At 47.0% G+C, this 25,545-nt stretch overlaps 1 protein-coding gene across 2 annotated transcripts in view; it reads right to left on the bottom strand.

Annotated features, from left to right (window-relative positions):
- The window catches only part of DYNC1H1 (dynein cytoplasmic 1 heavy chain 1), a 916,572-nt gene that overhangs the window by 869,311 nt on the left and 21,716 nt on the right, over positions 1–25,545 (bottom strand). For both annotated transcript variants that reach the window (XM_069208347.1, XM_069208346.1), the window contains exons 2-5: positions 8,902–8,989; positions 4,236–4,409; positions 1,552–1,807; positions 1,025–1,211 (exon numbers count right to left, since the gene is read on the bottom strand). In XM_069208347.1, the coding sequence (XP_069064448.1) occupies positions 1,025–1,211; positions 1,552–1,807; positions 4,236–4,409; positions 8,902–8,989 (705 nt within the window). The remainder of the gene's footprint in view (positions 1–1,024; positions 1,212–1,551; positions 1,808–4,235; positions 4,410–8,901; positions 8,990–25,545) is intronic.

Below are 25,545 nucleotides of genomic sequence, written 5' to 3'. Positions count from 1 at the left end.
AGGCGACCCTCTGCCTAGCCCAGGTGGTGGCTACCCCGAGGAGCCCCCCCGTACCTGCATCGCTCAAGTGACCCCCGGGTCCCTCCATTGAATCCAATACAAAACCCGACGCCTGTTTGCACTCTGCACCCGGCCGCCCCTGTGCAGCTGAGGGTGTACTTTCTGTGCCTGCTTGTGTGTGTTTGCTTCCTCCAAATGTGTGATCTGTTTACACACTATTCATCCAAATCGCAAGCTGCTTCTTCCTCGATTCACAAAACCCAAACAAGATGTTCAGTTCCCTGCTTAATGCTTTGTTTTCATCCCATGTTTTTAGAATTAGCATTTCTAAGACACCATTGTATTCTTCTGCAACCACCTATTTGGCCATGTGGTCTCCCACTGTTTTCCTGCCTATGCTTCAACTTCTGTGTTACAAAGAAAAGATTTCTTCCATGGTGAAAGTGAGAATTTAACTTCACTCAGATCTTTTAATAAGCTGGAAGAGTGTTATTCCTTTTAAATGCCAATGCCAACAAAAACACCAACAAGATATCTCCAGCGTTGATGAGCAAGAAGAGAGATGTTTTTACTTTTCATTAGACATTTTCACAGAACAGTCACCAGGAGAATGACATAAATTACACATCTTAACCATATATAGATTGTTGAATAGTTTTGTTCACGACTAACAAATCATTGCAACAATTGTTGACAAATGTAGGAATGCCGATCATGCACTGGCGGCTCAGCCTTAATAAAAATAAAAAAAATCATCTACTTTCATAAGGAAATATTTACATGTGTGATTTAAGTTACTGAATAAGCTGTGCTTCCCTGCTGACTGTTTAGAACTAAAACAGGTTTAACAAAAAAGGCTGGAAGATATTTAAAGATCTGAGAGGAGATTTTTGCATAAAGATTACAGCATGGAAACAAAATTGTTTATTCAAGCAGTCATTAGATACACTAGATACACAACAATTGTTTTGGTACATGTGTAATGCTTTGCAGAGTGCAACCTGAATCACACCAATTTTCTTACCTGTATCAGTGTCAAAGCTGACAGTAGCATGGAAACGTTTGCCATGTTTTAAGATATCTAAAGTCAAAAGGACTTCTGGACTCTCACGTTTCTCTTGAATGCGATACAATGCACGTTCCAAATTCAGCCAAAAACTGATTTCCTGTAAGGCTGTTCCTGATGCAGGGTCTCGATCCAACTTGGTCACCTTTTAATTGGACAAATATTGAGAATCAATGCTAGACAAATTTAAATGACAAAAAAAAAAAATATAACCTGCGCTCAAACCGAGTTACCTATTTTATTTCAATATAGTGCATTTTAATCAAATGAAAACACAATTAGTGATAGTTAGCAATGAATACTGCAATCCTAATATCAGAAAAATGTCACAAGAAGAAAACCTAAATATGAACTCCTTACAAGGAAACAAAACAACCAGAAAAGAGACTAACAATGTAATAACAGCTTAATTGTCAAGATTAACTATACAATTCAGACTAGATAAGCGAAGCACCCAACAAGAGCACTTAATCATACACACTTGCCTTTTGTATCTCTCTAATCCATCTGTTAACTCCAGATTGCAACTGGTTAAGAAATGTTGGATCCTCCACCTTGTCACCAAAGTCAGTGACCTTTGGCTTATCTCCATGTTCATAACACTGTTTTGCAACATTGGTAATATTTGGGTGGATAGGGAGACTGATCTCGGGAATCTCGATATTCTGTTGCAAGTGCAGCAGGCCCATCTCAAGTTCAGCAATTTTTTTCTCAACTGAGGGAGCCATTTTGTCGCCATCTCTAAAAAGGCACAAAATACATTTGCAAATTAAAATCCAAACAAAATATGAGCCAGGAGCAAAAAACTGAAAAAAAAAGATGAGAATTAAAAGAGGATTATAAAAAGGAACGAGGTTTACGCTGTAACATTCCAGTAAAATGTATATATTGCATTTGGGCTTCCGGCTGGGCAATAACAGGAATACACTATTTACTTAAGGTAACTACTAGTCACAAAAAATGGATTCATAATTATTATAAACTTATGCAAAAATACCACACCTCCAGGACTGTGGGACAGGTTAAGAGATATTCTGGGATCACAAATCCTGCAATGCGCAATATATCAGTTTGAAACTGCAAAATGACTCTTTTTGGTATCTTCTAAACCCATACCGATTCACAATTAGGAAGTGTCATGAAAGGGGCGTCCCCTCCTAATTGCGACTCAGTATGGCATGTATCAATGGTTTGCAGTAGCAATCTACTGAACAGTTAAAAACACCTCAAAGGACATTGTGACTGATTATTTGTAAGGACAAAGGTGTCTCCTTGGAAGACATTCCTATTGGTGAATACTGTTGGTAGCCTTGGAGGGGGAAGAGGCAGGCAGTTGTCCAAGGGGACTAATGTGCGCTCTCTACAATCTTTTTCCCCAAAAAGGAATATTTCCAATTTCACGATTTTCCCCCTTGACAAATGAGAAACCGTTCCTCGCGCACCACCTTCTCCCTTTGTTTGTGAATAATCACAAGGGATCACAAATAGTGACCTGTCTAATTAATATTCATTAGGCAGGCTGTTCTGTCATCCCATGTCAGGAGATTTTGATGCAACCTATCAGTACTTAGGTTGAATTGCAAAATGGAAGACTGGTCACAAAACGCTGATACGCGATTTGTGACCAGTTCTGTGTGACCAGTGTTTCAGCACATCTGGCCCGGTCCCCCATTTTTTAATAATACAATTATTTACTCTAGGATATATGTAATATTCCAAACAGACAGATCTTTAGAGGTATTATTAAGTTTGAACATTAGTCTTCCATCATCAGAGGTAGTAGGGTAAAGGTCTCAAGGTCCAAATGTAAAAGAATGTTTAGATCTGAAAGACCCGAGATGGAGACTGACATTATTGTAACTCTGACCTAATAGATGACTGGAAGCTTGGAGGGGGGGTGGGGGTTGGGCATGTAACTGGTCACACTTGTTATTTCTGTGGTGCTGTTCTTCGTTGTTCTTTTGCCCTTCATTACTTACGTTGACAAAAGCGCCGCAATGTGGAGAGATTATGTAATGCGAGGAGAGATAAATTGTCGTGATACTTGAAATTCTACTGGGACAGCGTGTATATGGACCCGGAGTTACTGTGCCCAAAAACAGCAATGTCATATGATGCCCATTGCTTTTGCTACTAGAAATGACAAACACATATGCAAAAAAATTTATAACTGTAGTCAGAGGAACGTAACGGCCATCTCTCTTCAAGGGCTTGCAACATTTATGCATTAAAACAAATTTACCACAAAGCTAAAAGAAGCAGCTGGAGGGACTGTTGAGATTTTCAGCTTTGTAGCGAGCAAGGAAGAAGAGAAACGGAGAGGAAAGAAGGAAAAGACAGGTGACGTCAAGTGAGGTACAGCTGAGAGAACATGAGGGGAAACAAAGCATCAGGACAAAAGAGTAGCCCATGACGACACTTCAAGATGTTGTAACAGATGGAGGTATAATTCAACAGTGGTCATTTCATCAACCTTGGGATAATGAAAGGTGGAGTCCACACAGCCAGGATTCTAATGTTTAACTACAGGCTGCACACAGGTCTCTGCAAAAATGACTCAAAACTTGCAAAAAAATCCTAAGAGCTGTATTAAATTAAACCAAATACACAAACTGAAATTTCAAGAAATAATGAGTACAATCCTCCCAATTTATAACTGCATCCGGGGAACAGCTTGTTGCAACAAGCGTGAACTGTTTTACAAACTAGACTGCTTCTTCCCTATTCATTCTAGCATTTGAAAGTTAAATCCTGCATTGATCTTTCGTTTAATTGTAAATCTAAAAACAAAAACATAACCTGTGCCCAAACCATGAGCAACTTATAGGTGAAGGCACTATGGTGCACTTACCCAAATGGTAATCTGAACTTCTAACTCCTGCTTCCTGGTACTTACACAAGGAAACATTATCCAGGCATGTCCTCAAAATTGTTAGCATCTGCACAAGCATAACAAAAAGCCCTGAAAAAACTCAAACTATAGAAAAGGGTTCACACAAGATATACAAGAGTGAGTGCTGAGTAGGGAAAAGGGCTTTTGGAAACAAGACTTCCATCACAAGCACAGCCCCTTTTATCTGTCTTCTTAAAAGTAGGAAACTACAAACCCACTATAACAAATACTTTGAGAAAGTTCTAATAACATGACCTAAATAACAACAATTCTTACCGGTCAGCTTTACCAGATTCTCTGATGTAGGATTTGAAGAAGGGAGCAACAGCATTACTGATGAAGGAGTGCAAGGTTTCATATGGGGAATCTTCACTAAGAGTTAGAACTCGCAGCTGGGCAGAGATTGGTTTGTCAGCATCAATGACTGGAGTGCGTTTAATAAATGCTAAGCTGTAAATAACAAAGTACAGAAAAGGCATCATCAGCAATTACTAAACAAAACCAATGCACATTCAGAATCTTTAATGGTGGAATGCTATTGGTACACAAAAAGGTAACATCGAAAGCCATCCATTACACAGTAAGCAGGATCCTTGAAACGATTCAATTTACTTTTTCCACTTACTTCAGTGCAGAGATTATAAAATCAGACTTCATTTCCTCACATCCCAGATACATGATTCACTCTGCATGGTCCTACTTCTAGCAGAAAAGGCATCAGGGATGCAGTGTAAGGGCAAGGGTGACCTATTAGGCCACACATGAAAGACCTTGCTGTTGCCTTCAGTTTAAATAATTTCTCTCAGCACTAAAGAAATCTAAATGTCAAGGTTTGAAAGCTCTTAAAATGTCATGAGATGACAAGTAAGGTGGATACAGTTAAATAGAGAATGGGTGAAGTTTTTTGGGGCAGAAGCATGGGCAATTATCCTTTACTAACTCATTTTGGCATTGCCAAGAAATGTTAGAAATGTGCCTTCTGTTACATTTATATACTAATTCACATTTGCACTTCTAGTTTCATTCCCTGCCATACTGAGACACGGTACCAAGACTTCCATGTATATAACCTCTGCTTGCGAGCCCAGCACTACCACACTGCTGAGACACCTCCTTAGTCCACTGGAAAGCTCAATCCGACTTAAGATCTGTGAGTCCCCCTACTTTACCTACACGCACCACAATACCTTCAAAGTGGTCCTCTAAAATATATTCACAGATTTTCCTTTAGCTCTACCCCCAAGAATGTCCATCACCAGTAAGAAGTACATGGTGATTGTAGGAAGTTGGCTCTGTATGCACTATTTCAAAGTAAGGAATAGTATGCACAGAGTCCAAGGGTTCCCCTTAGAGATAAGATAGTGGCAAAAAGAGATAATACTAATGCTCTATTTTGTGGTAGTGTGGTCGAGCAGTAGGCTTATCAAAGGAGTAGTGTTAAGCATTTGTTGTACATACACACAGGCAATAAATGAGGAACACACACTCAGAGACAAATCAAGCCAATAGGTTTTGTTATAGAAAAATATCTTTTCTTAGTTTATTTTAAGAACCACAGGTTCAAATTCTGCATGTAATTTCTCATTTGAAAGGTATTGCAGGTAAGTACTTTAGGAACTTTGAATAATTACAGTAGCATATATACTTTTCACATAAAACACAAATAGCTGTTTTAAAAGTGGACACTTAGTGCAATTTTCACAGTTCCTGGGGGAGGTAAAGTATTGTTAGTTTTAGCAGGTAAGTAAATTACCTACAGGGTTCAGTTTTGGGTCCAAGGTAGCCCACCGTTGGGGGTTCAGAGTAACCCCAAAGTTACCACACCAGCAGCTCAGGGCCGGTCAGGTGCAGAGGTCAAAGAGGTGCCCAAAACACATAGGCTTCAATGGAGAGAAGGGGGTGCCCCGGTTCCAGTCTGCCAGCAGGTAAGTCTTCGGAGGGCAGACTAGGGGGGTTTTGTAGGGCACCGGGGGGGACAAGCCCACACAGAAAGTACACCAGTGTGCAAACAAGCGTCGGGTTCTCTGTAGGTTTCAATGGGAGACCAAGGGGTCTCTTCAGCTGTGCAGGCAGGCAAGGGGGGGCTCCTCGGGGTAGCCACCACCTGGGCAAGGGAGAGGGCCTCCTGGGGGGTCACTCCTGCACAGAAGTTCCGTTCCTTCAGGTGCTGGGGGCTGCGGGTGCAGGGTCTTTTCCAGCCGTCGGGAAATTAGAGTTCAGGCAGTCGCGGTCAGGGGGAGCCTTGGGATTCCCTCTGCAGGCGTCGCTGTGGGGGCTCAGGGGGGACAACTTTGGTTACTCACGGTCTCGGAGTCGCCGGAGGGTCCTCCCTGAGGTGTTGGTTCTCCACCAGTCGAGTCGGGGTCGCCGGGTGCAGTGTTGCAAGTCTCACGCTTCTTGCGGGGATTTGCAGGGGTCTTTAAATCTGCTCCTCTGTAACAAAGTTGCAGTTCTTTTGGAGCAGTGCCGCTGTCCTCGGGAGTTTCTTGTCTTTCTTGAAGCAGGGCAGTCCTCTGAGGATTCAGAGGTCGCTGGTCCTTTGGACAGCGTCGCTGGAGCAGGTTTCTTTGGAAGGCAGGAGACAGGCCGGTAAGACTGGGGCCAAAGCAGTTGGTGTCTTCTGTTCTTCTTCTGCAGGGGTTTTTCAGCTCAGCAGTCCTCTTCTTCTTGTAGTTTCAGGAATCTAAATTCTTAGGTTCAGGGAAGCCCTTAAATACTAAATTTAAGGGCGTGTTTAGGTCTGGGGGGTTAGTAGCCAATGGCTACTAGCCCTGAGGGTGGGTACACCCTCTTTGTGCCTCCTCCCAAGGGGAGGGGGGCACATCCCTATTCCTATTGGGGGAATCCTCCATCTGCAAGATGGAGGATTTCTAAAAGTTAGTCACTTCAGCTCAGGACACCTTAGGGGCTGTCCTGACTGGCCAGTGACTCCTCCTTGTTGTTCTCATTATTTTCTCCGGCCTTGCCGCCAAAAGTGGGGGCCGTGGCCGGAGGGGGCGGGCAACTCCACTAGCTGGAGTGTCCTGCGGTGCTGGAACAAAGGGGTGAGTCTTTGAGGCTCACCGCCAGGTGTTACAGCTCCTGCCTGGGGGAGGTGTTAGCATCTCCACCCAGTGCAGGCTTTTTTTACTGGCCTCAGAGTGACAAAGGCACTCTCCCCATGGGGCCAGCAACATGTCTCTAGTGTGGCAGGCTGCTGGAACCAGTCAGCCTACACAGATAGTTGGATACAGTTTCAGGGGGCACCTCTAAGATGCCCTCTGGGGTGTATTTTACAATAAAATGTACATTGGCATCAGTGTGCATTTATTGTGCTGAGAAGTTTGATACCAAACTTCCCAGTTTTCAGTGTAGCCATTATGGTACTGTGGAGTTCGTGTTTGACAGACTCCCAGACCATATACTCTTATGGCTACCCTGCACTTACAATGTCTAAGGTTTTGCTTAGACACTGTAGGGGCATAGTGCTCATGCACCTATGCCCTCACCTATGGTATAGTGCACCCTGCCTTAGGGCTGTAAGGCCTGCTAGAGGGGTGACTTATCTATGCCATAGGCAGTGTGAGGTTGGCATGGCACCCTGAGGGGAGTGCCATGTCGACTTAGTTATTTTCTCCCTACCAGCACACACAGGCTGGCAAGCAGTGTGTCTGTGCTGAGTGAGGGGTCTCCAGGGTGGCATAAGACATGCTGCAGCCCTTAGATACCTTCCCTGGCATCAGGGCCCTTGGCACCAGGGGTACCAGTTACAAGGGATTTACCTGGATGCCAGGGTGTGCCAATTGTGGAAACAAAGGTAGAGGTTAGGGAAAGAACACTGGTCTCAGCACACTTTCAAATCATAACTTGGCATCAGCAAAGGCTGAAAGTCAGTGGGTAACCATGCCAAGGAGGCATTTCCTTACACTAGGGACTTATAAGGGGGGTCCCGTGTGCCAACTGGAATTGGTAAATGAAGTCACTAAACTATAGTGACTAATTTGGAAGCAGAGAGAGCATAAGCACTGAAGTTCTGGCTACAAAACTTCAGTGACACAGTTAAGCACTACTGACAACACACACATTAGGCCACAAACTATTATCACTGGGGTCCTGACCAGCAGGATCCCAGTGAGACAGGCAAAGCACACTGACAAATAGGATTTCTACTATGATCACTGGGGTCCTGGCTACCAAGTGAGACAGTAAAAAATACACGGACATACACTCAAACAGGCCAAAAGTGGGGGGTAACCATGCTGGAAAGAGGCTACTTTCTCACATGCTGTAAACAAAAATGTCCCACATATTAGATTAATGGTGTTCAAGAGCTCAGCGCAGAATTTGTCTTCTAATGCATCTCCAAACATGGCTAACTCATTAGAGAACATACAGAATGTTAGCTAGTTCGCGATTTACAATTGTTGTTGATGCCACACGTTTCCAAAAAGTGACAGAAGATACAATAGAAATCATTCAGCAGTTTTCTGAATCAGGCATCAGAGAGGTTAGTCATTTAGCAACCAAAGAAAATAGGTACAACCGTTAAAAAAAAAAAATCTTTGAAGATGTTTTCTGAACACCCTATTCCCTTCCATTGTGGAAGGCGACTTAAATCTGTGTACATGCAAGGCTCTAAGTGTAACTTGGAAAAGTGGAAACTCAAAAACACAATAAAAATATGTTTAAGCAACTTGTTGACTTGAAGTACGCAAAGAGCAGTAAAAGTCTGCTTCAATGGTAGCTCAAAAAGGGCAGCAGTGAAACAGACTTAGCAGGGGTGGGGTGGCAGGACACTGAAGAAGCAAATACTATGGGGGTATGGTTTGATACAGATTTCTGATAAGCAGACCTAAAGGTGCTGCAACGACCAGGTTAAACCTAAAAGTAAAAGTGAAATCATCTTTGACATTACTGTAATGCTGCTTGCATCAGTCTCTTACATCTTGGTAAAAGGACTCACCTGTTTGACTTCAGTCCGTAATGAATGTCAATGTTGACATTGTAGGAAATTAATTCCTTCTCTTCTTCACCTTCATCACCGACATCCTCTGCAAATAAAAGACAAATAGAATTTTTTTTTTACTTTGAGAATCATATGTATCTTCTGTCAAAAAAACAACATTAAGCCATTCTGCAAGAGCCAACAAAAACACATTTATCACTCAACATCTATAACAGCTGAAACAATTTATCAAAATATTTATACAGGATTGTAAGGAAATGCCTCCTTGGCATGGTTACCCCCTGACTTTTTGCCTTTGCTGATGCTATGTTTTGAATTGAAAGTGTGCTGAGGCCTGCTAACCAGGCCCCAGCACCAGTGTTCTTTCCCTAACCTGTACTTTTGTATCCACAATTGGCACACCTTGGCATCCAGATAAGTCCCTTGTCAATGGTACCCCTGGTACCAAGGGCCCTGATGCCAAGGAAGGTCTCTAAGGGCTGCAGCATGTCTTATGCCACCCTGGAGACCCCTCACTCAGCACAGACACACTGCTTGCCAGCTTGTGTGTGCTGGTGAGAACAAAACGAGTAAGTCGACATGGCACTCCCCTCAGGGTGCCATGCCAGCCTCTCACTGCCTATGCAGGTGTAGATAAGTCACCCCTCTAGTAGGCCTTACAGCCCTAAGGCAGGGTGCACTATACCATAGGTGAGGGCACCAGTGCATGAGCACTGTGCCCCTACAGTGTCTAAGCAATACCTTAGACATTGTTAGTGCAGGGTAGCCATAAGAGTATATGGTCTGGGAGTTTGTCAAACACGAACTCCACAGCACCATAATGGCTACACTGAAAACTGGGAAGTTTGGGATCAAACTTCTCAGCACAATAAATGCACACTGATGCCAGTGCACATTTTATTGTGAAATACACCCCAGAGGGCACCTTAGAGGTGCCCCCTGAAACTTTAACCGACTATCTGTTTAGGCTGACTGGTTCCAGCAGCCTGCCACAACCGAGACATGTTGCTGGCCCCATGAGGAGAGTGCCTTTGTCACTCTGAGGCCAGTAACAAAGCCTGGACTGGGTGGAGATGCTAACACCTCCCCCAGGCAGGAGCTGTCACACCTGGCGGTGAGCCTCAAAGGCTCACCCCTTTGTGCCAGCACCGCAGGACACTCCAGCTAGTGGAGTTGCCCGCCCCCTCCGGCCACGGCCCCCACTTTTGGCGGCAAGGCCGGAGAAAATAATGAGAATAACAAGGAGGAGTCACTGGCCAGTCACGACAGCCCCTAAGGTGTCCTGAGCTGAAGTGACTCTAACTTTTAGAAATCCTCCATCTTGCAGATGGAGGATTCCCCAATAGGATTAGGGATGTGACCCCCTCCCCTTGGGAGGAGGCACAAAGAGGGTGTACCCACCCTCAGGGCTAGTAGCTTTTGGCTACTAACCCCCCCAGACCTAAACACGCCCTTAAATTTAGTATTTAAGGGCTTCCCTGAACCTAAGAATTTAGATTCCTGAAACTACAAGAAGAGGACTGCTGAGCTGAAAAACCCCTGCAGAGGAAGACCAGAAGACACCAACTGCTTTGGCCCCAGACTTACCGGCCTGTCTCCTGCCTTCCAAAGAAACCTGCTCCAGCGACGCTTTCCAAGGGACCAGCGACCTCTGAATCCTCTGAGGACTGCCCTGCTTCAAGAAAGACAAGAAACTCCCGAGGACAGCGGCACTGCTCCAAAAGAACTGCAACTTTGTTTCAAGGAGCAGATTTAAAGACCCCTGCAACTCCCCGCAAGAAGCGTGAGACTTGCAACACTGCACCCGGCGACCCCGACTCGACTGGTGGAGAACCAACACCTCAGGGAGGACCCTCCGGCGACTCAGAGTCCGTGAGTAACCAAAGTTGTCCCCCCTGAACCCCCACAGCGACGCCTGCAGAGGGAATCCCGAGGCTCCCCCTGACCGCGACTGCCTGAACTCCATTTCCCGACGGCTGGAAAAGACCCTGCACCCGCAGCCCCCAGCACCTAAAGGAACGGAACTCCTGTGCAGGAGTGACCCCCAGGATGCCCTCTCCCTTGTCCAGGTGGTGGCTACCCCGAGGAGCCCCCCCTTGCCTGCCTGCAACGCTGAAGAGATCCCTTGATCTCTCATTGAAAACCATTGGAAACCCGACGCGTGTTTGCACACTGCACCCGGCCGCCCCCGCGATGCTGAGGGTGTACTTTTTGTGCTGACTTGTGTCCCCCCCCGGTGCCCTACAAAACCCCCCTGGTCTGCCCTCCGAAGACGCGGGTACTTACCTGCTGGCAGACTGGAGCCGGGGCACCCCCTTCTCTCCATTATAGCCTATGGTTTGGGCACCTCTTTGACCTTTGCACCTGACCGGCCCTGAGCTGCTGGTGTGATAACTTTGGGGTTGCTCTGAACCCCCAACGGTGGGCTACCTTGGACCCAAAACTGAAACCTGTGAGTGACTTACTTACCTGTTAAAACTAACATTACTTTACCTCCCCCAGGAACTGTGAAAATTGCACTAAGTGTCCACTTTTAAAACAGCTTATTGTGTTTTATGTAAAAAGTATACATGCTAATGTAATGATTCAAAGTTCCTAAAGTACTTACCTGCAATACCTTTCAAATGAGATATTACATGTAGAATTTGAACCTGTGGTTCTTAAAATAAACTAAGAAAATATATTTTTCTATAACAAAACCTATTGGCTGGATTTGTCTTTGAGTGTGTGTTCCTCATTTATTGCCTGTGTGTATGCACAACAAATGCTTAACACTACTCCTTTGATAAGCCTACTGCTCAACCACACTACCACAAAATAGAGCATTAGTATTATCTCTTTTTGCCACTATCTTACCTCTAAGGGGAACCCTTGGACACTGTGCATGCTATTCCTTACTTTGAAATAGCACATACAGAGCCAACTTCTTACAAGGATTAATCAATATTTGTAATCAAAATATTTCACAAAGTGAAATTTCTTCAACTGTTTCCACAAATTCTCACTTTCCATTGTGAACCTCAAACTTTTTCCATCACAGGAGCCACACTTGTCAGCACTCTGACACAATATAACTCTACCCTCTACAATCTCTCATTATAATTTTTATCCAAATCTTTTTAATTTAGTCAATCCCCATTAGGGACTTAGCTACTGGGATTTTATTTCCATACTCCTTACTGATTACTCCCACCATCACATTCAGAATTGTTCTCGGGCGAGATGCCCATTCCTTTTTCTATGGTCAAAAATTAGGAATTTGTTTCGTTAGTATACTGAGCCTAGTTCAGATGTGACTTTGAAACCAAAAAGATTTAAGTGTAATGCGCTTGGGAACCAATGTGTGCCTTAGTGACAGAGTTCAAAGCTATCAAAGCAGCTAAGTTCCCTGGAGAGGGGGTTCGAAATTACTGTCAGGGGCACCGAGATAGGGGAGTTGCAGCATTCTAGGCAGCTCAAATTGCTGCCTGGAAAATGACAGGGTAAGATAGACATGGAAGATAAATTAGCATTTTGTGAAAAATGTGCAGCACCAGAAAGCACCTGGCCACTAGTTTATTAGCCTTAATTAAGTAGAGAACCTGGTTGAGAAAAACACCTAAGCTGTGAATTGAGAAGACCATTGTGAGAGCAGATGAGAAGACCAGATTTTGACAGACAGATGACCAGGTGAAATCTGGCCAGGAATAAACATGATATAAGCCTTATCAGTGTTAGGTTTTAAAGAATTCTGTGACTACTTTTGTTCAAGTTTTTCATATTGTGATTTACAGAAAAACACACACATACACACTCTTCCACTACGGAGCAGAGGGCCAGTGTTGGTGGGAATACGAGCAGCAGAGCTGGAGAAAGGAATCTTTTTTTTTTTTTTTTTTTTTAGAAATTCAAGGTAAGGTTGACTAGTGCCACCACAACTGTGAAACATCTGGAAAAGCTTTAACACTTCCTGAAATCAGTGGTCATCAAAAATGAAGACCTGGAGGCCTGTGGCTGTCAAAATAACCTCTGCATAGTAGGAGCATCTAGATCCACAGACAACGGCAATCTGGATTTGCTTGTAGAAAGATTACTGTGTGACTTGTTCAGTCACCAGAATTTCACCACCACCTTTGTAGTGGAAATTGTACATCGCTCACTGGAACCACATCATCCACCCTTGCCCCACCATAACCAATTCTTGCCAAGCTTCTTAACTTCCGGGATGACACATTGCTCAAAAACTCACCCAAGAACAAGGCCCTCTGCCATGGCAGGGATTCAAAGATATCCCTCTTTACCGACTTCACCATGGCTGTGTAAGACACTCGCCGTACTTTCACGGATGCCAAATCATCTGTCTGCAAGTTGTGACTGGGCTACAGAATATTTTATCCCACCCATCACATTTATCAAAAAGGGGGAGGGAGAGGTAAGGATTATAAATTCACTTCACCTGCAACGTCAATATAATAAAAAATAAGTGAACCTAGAATCAAACTTAGGTGCTGGGAAGTTTGTGGAGGACTCAGTTGAAGACCCTTATGCACGTATTCAACCTCATGAGCTAGGGTGATTTCATGGTTAGCACATCATAGGATTCTTTTTCACCGAGTGTCCCGTTCTCCATGTCAAAAATGCCTCCTCCCTAGAGGTAACCCGCGTTTTGTTAGAACAGATGTTGTGTGGCAAAATTAAAACGGTCTCCAATCCCTTGGAGTGATTTAATAAAGATAAAAAGGGACAGGATGAGATTAAAAAAAAGTTGGTGTTGATACGAAAAGTTGCTAATCCTACACATCTAGTGCATCAAGTCGGCAAGTTTTAGTCGCTAGTCGTCAATATGGGTCAGCAGCTTTAGTCAGGACCAGGTGAATAGAGGTTGATTCTCAGATTATGGGCAGCCTAGATAAGTAATTGTTAACTTACATACATGTCGTCCAGAGGGCTATTCCAATTCGACGTAACGCAGTAGAGGCCTAATTAAGTAGCCTTGTTAGGTGGGAGGCAGAACCTTAGAGGATTGAGAGGACGATTAGGTCCGTGCATATTTGTGCCCCGACCATCAGAAGCTGATCCCCGCGTCTCCTGGAGGCCAGGTCACACATTGGCACATCTACTCTGCCCTCCTAGAGGGTCATCTGGCATCTCAGAGTTACACTTACACTAACTTGGACTTACAAGGAAGTCTTAACCACTTTGCTATATTACTATACTCAATGTACATCTTTGCCCTGTCTGGGGACATCACCCACCAAGGCAGCTACCTGGCGGAGGTTGCCATGGTCTGGCTTACGAACCATCAATAACAATTTCTAGGCGAACCACTTTAGTTTCGAAATTATTCAAGTTATTAACATTCTCGAAGGTTCCAAGGCCTCGAAGGCTTCACTTGTGTAGTCTACAATTTAAACATCTTTTGGCACCACACCTACTTGCAGTTTACAGAGAATCCCTTGAAAACAGGACATTCCTGCATACTCTCCGGGAGGCGATAATCACGCTACTTGGCAATCCAGGTAAAGACCCACATCACTGCGGCTCCTATCAACCCCTCTCTCTCTCTCTCTCCTCAACTTTGATAACAAGGTGCTAGCCAAAGCTCTTGCCGTCTGCATCTCCCTTTTGATGGACTAAATCATCTCTCCAATACAGTCTGGGTTCGTCCCACATCGATCAACATCTCTGAATCTACGTATAGGCTTCTCCGTCCTTAACAGAAACTCCCCCACTTTACCCGTTGCACTCCTAGAGGCAGGGAACGCATTTGACTCCTCAAATGGCCCTTCCTACATGTCACACTTAATAAATTAGACATTACAAGAGGCTTCACCTCACTGATTAAGGTGTTATACACTCACCATGTGGCTAGGATCCGCATCAATGGCATGCTCACCTTGCCTTTTAACATCACATGTAAGACTGGGCAGGGATGCCCTCTATCCCCCAACCCCCTTTCATCATAGTCATGGATCCCTTGGTACGTCACCTGCAAGAAAAGCATTAACACTGCGAACGCCAGTTAAATCAGGGCTGCAGATCCTTAACTTTAACATGGGACCACACCAACAAGTTTTAAAAAGGACTTTAAACACTTGGCTCATTTTCATGGAATGATCCAAGACCTTCCTGAAGCCATTAGGTAACTAAAAAGCAATTTTCAGGTTTATTTTCAAACCCTATACAGTAGCCTCGACCTTGGAAACAACAAGACAAATATATATAGTAGTACAGTACCTATGGTTATAGGTGCTTTTTTGAGACTTCGTGCTTTTAACCACAGTTTGGTTTTAGTTTTCATGTAAATAGCACTGCAACACTTATACTAACACATAATTCACTCATACTGTGCCGTTATACAGGAGCTCCTCGATTACTTTACTTTAAATTGTTGAATTTAAGTTTCTAATAAATGTGATATATAACCCGCAAATCTCATTGGTACAGAAAGTTCTTTATGGTACAACCACTGTCGTGGAGGTTAATACATAACCTTTCCCCTTTCATCATAGTCATGTATCCCTTGGTAAGTCACCTGCAAGATAAGCATTAACACTGCGAACTCCAGTTCCCACCTGGCCACCCTGCTTCTCTCCTTTCACTGGGATAACATTTTACTATTTGTAAGACACCCAGCAGACATCCGCCCCCCTGATCCTCCATGAAATAGTCCGCTTTGAAGGATTCCCTGACCCTGATATTAATTGGTGCAGGTTTCCACTGTCCTGGTGCGAGGGCCTAGTTAGGTATCTGGCATATTTTTACACCGCAGCAAGGAACAAGTTATAAGACTGAATTAAAGCCCAGTTATAGACAAACTGATGAATCAGATGGAGTAGTGGACTTGTCTCTAAATCTCCATGGTGGGCCTCCTCACCATAATCAGAATAGTTGTTCTTCCCCACTTCTTGTACCTTTTCCTCAATATCCCTATCCCACTCACCAATTCCTACACCACGTTACATAGCATACTCTTGAAACTTATCTGGGACAGCCTCGCATTGGCTGGGATACTCTGATACTCCCATACGAGCGGGGTGGATTTGGCACATCACACATTTAATGATATTTCTTAGCAGTGCAATGCCAGTTCACACACCACTGGTATCACTCTGATGCTAGTCTCCGATATCCCAAACCAGAAATTGATTTAGCCGCACCCACTACACTAGCTGCACTCCTACTCGCGGACTCCCAACAGACCCCATAGATAGCTGGACCTGGATGAAACTCCCACAATTCCTCAGGGGCAAACTCCACTACTCCCCATCATTGCCATTGGCAAATTACCCCTGGCTCCCCATCACCCGGGAATGGCTGGTACAACTTACACAGCACAATTTACACACATTTGGCAACCTGTTCCCAGAAAGCCATGCCACAGCAATACCTGTAAGTGCCAGATCCACTGCTACAACACACATGGACTGCTTTGTCATGCAACATTCATAGTGCACTAAGGTCTACCTTTCCTACTTAACCGTTGGCTCCAGATTAATTCACTCCCCTAACTCTGGTAGTCACAGATGACACCGTAAGATGACTGGTATCTAGACTATTGCGCCTATGTGGCTGAGCTGACACCCCGCTATGGTAACCTCAGACGCCTGGGAATCCAATTCGGGTCACGCGCTTACTGACAAAGTTTGGGCAGCTTGTTATGCACAAACATGCCTTGTATCTTTCAACCAACGCCGTAAACTCATTCCCTTCAAATTTTTAAGAAGAGCTTATACCACAGAGTAAACTAAGGCCCACATCAACCACACTAGGTCCTCCAATAGTCCGAAATGTGTTCTCCAAGGGACAGACTTGATGCATATGTCCTGGACACGTAGTCATCGCAAAACCTTTTGGCGCTCCATCTTCTCCTACCTAACACAGATGTCTAGCACTAATCGCACTCCTGATCTATTACAGGCACTGCTGGGATACATCCAGGATGTACCCAACGGCATTCACCAATTTACAGCTATTGCCCTTCTGGCCAAACACGAAGTAGCCCTTCTCTGGGGTGGTAGACACCCGCCAATGGCAAAGGATTGGCTCGACGACTTGGCAGATTGCGACACTACTAGTGAAATACAATCATTACAGCCCAACTAACAGGCCAAAAAACATCTGGCAACTCCTGTGGAATTAGCACTTCATGATGGAGGTTGACAACGTGGGCATTTGAGCCAATGTACCGACTTAGATATAGCTCACAGACACAGCCCAGCTATTGATCTCTCACCCTGGGATCCCCAGACAGCCCCCACCCCTCCAACTTCCCACTTGTGTCCCCATCATTTCATATGGAATACCGCTATCACGATCTATTTTTCTGTTTTATAATGCAAATCAAACTAACACTATATGCAATTATGTACATGACTAAATACTACTACTCCCCCGTCCTTAGGGGATACCAACTGTTTGCAATTGTGTTTGTTGTGCAAAATGATAAATAAATAGTTTAGGGGGTGTGGCCAAAGCGTTAAGATGGCGGTCACACTTTAGTAGTGCTCTGGACCCCTCCGTCATCTGCCTCCTGTAAGGAACACAATCCGTTCCCATCAACATCACAGTCTGTCCTCCAGGGCCCTGCTGCCTCCCTAGGGACAAGAAAGATAACTTCCCGACCCTCTGACCTGAGCGCGGACGAGTTGATCACTGAGGGCCCACGGCACCGCGGCAGCTTGGGTGCACCCGCGAGCCCTGCCATGGCACTTCAGTGCGGCGAGGAGCGGCGCGCCACACTGTTGACAGCAGGCCGTGGCTGGGACCGGCTGAGGACAAGCCGGGACCTGCGGCCTACCGCTCCTCCCCCCCCAGGAGCAAAGGGAGGCGGAGGGGAGAGGATCTCTCTGGTTCCTGGCCTGAACGTCGGCGGAACAAGGGCCCGCGGCTGCCCGAGCCCTGGATTCCGGGCTACGAGTGGGCGCTGAGGTGCACAACACAAGGAGGCCTGGGGCACTGCAGAAGCCAGTGCACGCCCGTATGCCTGCCACGACGAGGGAGGAATCGTGCTGCCGTTGGAGGCTAAGTCACGGGAAAGGACTAAGCAGAGGTGAGCCGTGGGCTGGGGCGGCCTCCCGGCTGTTGGAGTGGAGGACCCGCGCTGCTGGCTGGGAGAGGAGCTCTCTCGTGTTCTTCCCCTCCTCTTCCTCACTGGAGAGGTGCGCCTGGCCTTGGGTGGTGGCACGTTGCTAAGTGGCGGGGGCTAGGCTTCGCCCTCCTCTTCCCCCCCCCCCCCACCCGAGTGTGTGACTGACTTGGAGTCACCCGGGGGGTGGTCTGGAGCACCAGCGGAGGCGATTCCTGGGGAAAACCAACCACCGGAAAGAAGACGAGCTGGCTGTCAAAGGACTGCGATTTCTTGAGTCCTCGAAATCGCTTGGCTGACCCACGGAATGTGGAACGGCGCAGCGGACCTGGGCTACAGGGAGAAACAACCTTGGCCCTGAACTCGTGTGCGGCGGCTCCACCAGACCGCGCTGTTGACCCGCCGCTGAAGCTCCTGTGGGGCTGGGACTGAGACTAAACACTATGGGCAAGGACAAGTCAGCGCGGCAGACTGCGGCGCAAACACGCATAGACCAATTCACCACAGGCGCAACTGGGTCCCAGATGGAAGATAATGTCCCAAGAGGAGGTGGTGAACCACAGACGACATCAGTCAATTTAGCAGCGATCCAGGCATCCCAGATTGCCGTTGAATCCAAGATAGGAGAAGTTAGGGTGGACGTGGCCCAGGTCCGGCAAGATCTCCGCAACGCCACGGCCCGAATTACGGAAGCCGAATCCAGGATTTCCACAGTGGAAGATGACGTGACCGCTCTCAAGGATCAAGTCTCCGCGCTGACTACTCGCACATCGGAGCTTCGCCGAAGAGCTGAAGACTCTGAGAACAGGCCTAGACGTAACAACCTCCGTATGGTGGGCCTCCCTGAAACTACTGCAGAATCATCCCTGGCCACGTACTTGGAGGACTGGTTCCGCTCTTGGATGCCAGCAGATCACCTCATACCATGGTGCACGATCGAACGAGCCCACAGGGCCCTGCAGTCGAGACCCCCGCCGGGCTGCCCACCCAGATCAGTGATACTTTGTTTCTTTAACTTGAAGGACAGAGACGCGGTGCTGCAAGAAGCACGCTCATTCACCGAGGTGAAACAGAAGCTGAGAACAATGGACATTCAGTACTGTCTCCTGTTCCCACCAAGACTGTGTGGTCTACAGTAATAAGACCTATTTTTTGGAACAGCGGGCCAAGGCGTGGACCTGGTTGACGGAAGAAGTTCCTCTGGGTCTATACAGAGATGGGTCAAGACCGCTGCAAGAAGCTCTACCGAACCACCAGAGGGGGCAACAGGCAGACCAACGCCGTCGCACGTGCTCACGGCGGCGCAGGGTACGGCACGGATCCCATTCGGATTCCCCTTCGGAGACCCGCCAGTTGGAGCCGCGGAGCCCACGACCACTGGAGGACTCGGAGGACGCCCCGGGGGTCATGATCCGCAGAGTGTGATGCAGGCCCAGTCGGGCACCTGGAGGACACGGACTTGTCCAGCAGTCCGGTGCTGTGATCTCACAAATGAGAAATATCTCTGGAAATGAAACAGACTACCGGGATGATGAAAACGATGCCAATTTTAACTAATTACAGTTTACTGTGTTTCTATACTTGATCCGACATTATGGAGGGGTCCACCACTGCCCTATCAGTTGACGGTTCACCCCACTAGTTCCGGAAGTGAGGCGCTATATATGGGCGACAGATACTTCAGGAGTGGAGTATGGGGTGGGAGTTTGGGGGGGTCAAGGGAGTTCAGGCCCGGTTGCAAAGGCCGATGTTATTGTTTTTACGCTATTGCAATGTTTGCTGCTCTGTGCATTAGCTAATAAACACAAACACAGAGACACAATCATCACAGTAGGAGCACATGTTCTGCGGAGACGGGGCAAGGCAAAAGTTTTTCAAGGTCCCCGGGCCCAGTAATAGAGAGTTTTGGTATTCACTATGGGAATTTTCAAAGACACCCGCCCCCATGAATCAGACACAGGTTCTCGTGGAATGTTAATGGTCTCCTAGACAAGATTAAGCGTTTACCTTCATACACCGATATCGACCGGAGGTACTCCTGCTGCAGGAGACATCTCCTGGGAGATAAATGCCCCTTCTTGACCCGCAGAGGTTTTCATAGGGTGTATCACGCTGGGTTCACGTGCAGATCGCAGGGGTGGCAATACTACTACACCATACATTTCCCATGAAAAACATCCAGGTATGGAGGGACCGACAGGGACGCTATGTGGCCATCACCGGCATTAGTTGAAGGGGCCACAGTCAACATGGTCAGTGTTTATGCTCCTCCCTCATTGGTTCGTAGAACCCTCGAGGACCTCACCAAGTTACTTTTAGACCTGCCACCTGGGCTTACTATGTTGGGAGGTGATTTTAACGCAACCCCGGACCCGCCTCAGATGTAGCCGGTCCGCTCTCCGTATATAGACACACAACAGTGGCGGGAATCACTGGATGGTTCTCTGCGAAGGGGCTCTGTGATGCTTGGCGGGTATGGCACCCAAGACAGCGACAATTTACCCACATTTCAGCGGCACATGGCTCGCAATCCAGAATTGACCTGGTGCTACTCCGGAGTACGGACTGCACCGCCCTCTCTCACATTGAAATACTAGCTAGGGGAGTCTCTGACCACGCCCGCTTCGGTTCGTTGTGGGTCCCGCTCGGTCTCAGTGCCGTCCTATGTGGCAGCTAAATGCGTGGTACCTCCAAGACAAGAGCTACACCTGAGCAGCTGCGGCAGGCACAACGAGAATACTTTGAATTGAATGAAGGTTCAGTAACCTCCGCGGGCATTCTATGGGTGGCGGGTAAGGCACTGCTGCGGGGTACAGCTAAAAGCCTGATACGGGACCTGGAACGCACACGAACCCAGCGTATTGCACAGCTGGAGTTACAGGTGATGTGTCTGTAGAACGAGAGTGCAACAAACCCAAGCGAAGGGGCAACGCAACAACTTCTAATCTGTGAGGAAATCCGAGATCAATCCCTAGAAGCTGCAAAGCACCTGTGGATGGCTACCACAGCAAAAATCTACTTATGGGAGGAGGTGAGGGGTTGGGGGGGGGGGGGGGGACAAAACGGGAAAAATGCGTGCCTCTAGGATTGTCCCTGAAATTTATGACGAGGAAGGGGGCCTCGTTGTGAGACACCCTGAAATAGCGAATGTCTTTGCCAGATACTACCGAACACTATACCAAGCGTCTGCACGGATTGATCTGGGTCAGGCCCGCCGATTATTGGACGAGGTTCCACTCCCGCGACTGCCGGCGGGGGAGGTGCAGATCTTGGATGAACCTATTAACGCAGAGGAAATTGGAGCAGCAATCTCTGCACTAAGTACGAGGAAAACGCCAGGTCCCGACGGGTTCCCCTCAGAATATTACAAAGCACTCAGGGAAGACTTAACACCACACTTGTTAAACCTCTTTGCAGAAGTGGAAAGTGGTGGATCCTTCCCCCGAGAGTTAGATGCCGCCACTATTGTAGTGCTTCCTAAACCCCAACACCCCTCGCTGCACTGTGCGGATTATAGGCCAATATCGCTGATTAATAGCTAGGTAAAAATATCTGCCGCTATCCTCGCCTAAGAGGGTTCTGCCGCAACTAATCCACCCAGACCAATGTGGGTTTATGGCAACCCACAGTACTCAACACTGTAGCTGTCGATTAGATGTGGCTCTGGCTGAACGCCACCGACTGCCCCAAGACCTTGCCCTTTTACGAATCGCTTTTGAAAAGGCCTTTGACTCGGTCGACTGGGGGTTTCTCTTTTTAGTGCTCCAGCGCGTGGGCCTGGGACCGAGGTTTCGTCGTCTGGTCCAGGCGTTATACACCAACCCTACAGCCCGCATACAGGTCAACGGGGCCTTGTCCTCAATTTTCGAGATTCACAGGGGCACGCAGCAGGAATGCCCCTTATTTACCCTGGCCATTGAACCTCTGGCCCAGATGATCAGGACAGACCCAGTATATCGCGGCTGGAAATGGGGTCACTCCCAAGAGGATAGGATAGCGCTATACGCCGACGACATCCTGTTGTACATGAAAGAGCCCAGTATAACGGGACCACGAAGTCTCTGCCTTTTACGGCGCGATTAACAGGCGTCGGGACATAAAATGAATCCTACCAAATCGATACTGATCCCACTGACCAGTTCACGTGACTGCTTTGACTGGCAGGACACAATACCTCTGAGCAGGCTCAGTTTTAAATACCTGGGCATCTGGGTGTCCATCCTGCCTGAGCCGACCTGGGCCAAAAACCGGTCGCCATTCTTGGCACGCGTCAGGACGGACCTGCAGAGATGGCAGACTACCGCTAAATGTGATGGGCCGAATGGCCCTATATAAAGATGATGATCCTGCCAAGGCTCCTATATACACATTTCAGAACTTTCCCCTCCTAATCACTCGCTCCTAGTTTAGAGCTCTTTGAAGCGCTACAGGGCTGTTCCTCTGGAAGGGTACCAGACATCGAGTTGTGCCACAACACTGCCGAAGAGGGGTATATGACGGGGGCCTGGGTGCCTCGGATCCCTATCTGTATTATCAAGCCACTCAGTTAATAGTGATCCGTGATTGGTTCACTGGGGGATGGGACACCCGGCCTATCGGGTAGAGTTGGAGATCCTGGGCTTCCCACGTATCCTCGATGTGCTATACGGAGCACCCCTCCCCCAAGACATGGAGGAGATAACCAGGGTAGTTTTCCTGGCATGGCGCGCCGCATTACGACATATCTGCTGGAACACCGTTGTCACCCATCAGACCCCGCTGTGGAGGGGGAGGTGGTTAAGCACGACTGCAGCGCTGGAAGGGTTCACAGAATGGGACCTGCTGGGCATCTCCTTGGTGGGAGATGTGTGGAGAGGGGAGGCTATGAAATCATTTCAGGATCTACAGGTGGACTTTCAACTAACTAAGACACAGTTCTTCAGATACATCCAGCTTAGACATGCCCTGAGGGTCCACTTGCCAGCCGAAGGCCCCTTGCCAGAATTTCACCCATTCGAGGCCAAACTACTTATGGGGAACCTGGGGGGGGAAGGTATCTCCCAAATCTATAAAATGGTAATTAACAACGCTCCCAGTGACCTGGGCTCAGTTAGAACCAGATGGGAGTCATGGGTTGGGGCCCTAGAGGAAGCAGAATAGAGGGAGGCTATGATGACACTCAAGGTACTGGCGGTGTCGGTTAGACTTCGCACAGTGCAATTCTACTACTTATACGGAGCATAAGTGACACTGTCCAGACTGCACAGGGCGGGACTCCGCCCCTCTGCCCAGTACCCACGATGCTTTGCTCTGCAATTTTCTTTCCCTTTAAAAACAATAAAAACTTGTTTATCAAAAAAATAAAATGGTTTAAAAAATAACGTTGGATATATCAGAATATAAAAAAGATGTAAGGGCAGGAAAAGGGAACAACGCTAAGGATATTAAAGGTTTCCACAGAAACTTTTCTCCAACACTGTCTGCCTAAGAGATTTCTGAGACTGTAGGGCAGATGTAGTTTTAGGTGGGGAAAACATTGAGGAAAAAGGGAAAGGATTGATCCACGACTGAGGGATGCACGTCCTACCAGGGCAAAGACAAGATCCAGCATTTGCCCTCTACATGGGTGGGCGCCGTCACTAGTCGGATCAAGTCCATGGCCATAAGCGAAGAAGTGAGAGCATTAGCAGTTTAGTCATCGGGAACATCAACCCAAATGTTTAAGTCTCCAAGACAAAGTGTGATTTGTAGGAAACTGGACTTCTTTGCAAATGCTCCTCCTCCCCAATTTTTGCCCCCTTTTAGAACTACTAGATGCCGGTTTTCGTCTGCCAGTGCACTGAGGCCTGCTAAACAGACCTCCGTGCCAGTGCTCTTTCCTTAAAGACCAGATATGCTTAATTGTTTACAGTTGGCACAGGACTTTAGCACCCCTATATGACCCTAGTAAATGGTACTCCTGCTACCTAAGGCATGGGTACTAAAGAAAGTCCTTAAGGGCTGCAGCATAACTTGTGCCCCCTCAAGAGACCCACACACAAATTGCACACAGCCTGCCATTGCAGCCTGCGTTTCAGGCAGGATGCAAACCCAGAGCTAAAACAAGCTATGGCACACCCATTGTGTGCCATGCCAAAGTCAGTGCATGCATTATATTTAAGTCACCCCTCCAGCAAGCCTTAAGAGCCCTAAGGCAGGGTGCATTATAGTACATGAGGACATATCTGCATGGGCAGATATGTCCCTGTGATGTCTAGTTCCATTCCTAGTCATTGCAAGTGACCCGGCAGCCATCTTAAAGCATGTAATGGACACTGGTCAGCACGAGTGACTATAGTATATTATGGCTACATGGAAAATAGTGGTGATTAATTTCAAATACCTTGTCTTAATAAATTCATACTGATGCCAATTTTGGATGTATTATGACCTGCACCCAGAGGACACCTTTGTGGTGCCCCCGTGAAAACCTACTTGTCTTCTACTGTGCTGGCTGACTGGTTCCGACCAGCCTATAACCACAATGGTGTTTCTGACACTCTGAATGTGAGAGCCTGTGCTCTCAGAGTTCAGAAACAATGCCTACTCGCTCTGGCAGGTGATGGTATCACCTCTGCCAACAGGATGGCTAATAAACCTGCCTACCAAGGCCGGGGACTTTAAAGTCCCTGATGCCTTTTGAATAGGACCCCTGCTTCCCCAGACCTGGGAGAGGCAACCCCCTGCCCCGAGGCCCATTTTGCACAGGGACAAGCAGGAAAATTAGCTATGCAGGAGGTGTGTTGCACTGCACGGCTGCACACACCTCTAGGGTAACCAGCCTGAAGTGAACACAAAACTAGGAATTCCACCATCTTGTGTGGAGGAACTAGGAATCCTGGGACAGGGTGATGCCCACTCGCAAAAGGAAGAGGTCATCTAGGGGGTGACATGACCCCAGGGGTAAGAGCCCATATCCTATTAACTTTCAAACCTTTCAACGCCCATAAATGGAGTATTCAAGGAACCCCCTGATACCAGGACTTCAGATACAGCGACCTGAAAGAAGTACACAGACACTGATGAGTTGCAAAAACAGAAGACAAGCAACTGATTTGGTGCCAACCCTGCCAGCTGTCCTCAATAACTGCAAAGACTCTTACCACAGCTTCCTGTACTCCAAAAGCCCAGGAAAACTGCTAGCCTTTACTCAGGACCCAGTAACTCCTACGGAGAAGCGGAGCTGCACCCCTGCATCCTGCAGACACCCCAGAAGAGCTGCAAGGACTCTGGACCACCAAAAGTCCAACACCAGAAAGCACCACTGCAACCATGTTCCCTAGCCCGACTTGAAGTGGCCTAATGATGCCAGTGTAGTCCACAGACCCTCCAGATCCGAAGCCCACCTTTGACCGCCTGCAGCCTCTTTGTGCAATGGATACAATTACATACACAAGGCAGTTAAAAAAAATAAGACCGTCAAGAAAACAAGAGCAGACCAATCATACAGACCAAGTTATTTGATGACAACAGTGTGAGATTTTCCTATGTTTAAACTTCTTTTGAAGGCAATATTTCTGTGTTAGCAGAAGCTTTGACCAAACAATGTTTATCAA

The sequence above is a fragment of the Pleurodeles waltl genome, chromosome 9 (genome assembly GCF_031143425.1).
Source record: "Pleurodeles waltl isolate 20211129_DDA chromosome 9, aPleWal1.hap1.20221129, whole genome shotgun sequence".
In the NCBI taxonomy this organism is placed as follows: Eukaryota; Metazoa; Chordata; class Amphibia; order Caudata; family Salamandridae; genus Pleurodeles; species Pleurodeles waltl.
The sequence above is the reverse complement of the archived record's forward strand: the minus strand, read 5'-3'. Positions and strand labels throughout refer to the sequence as shown.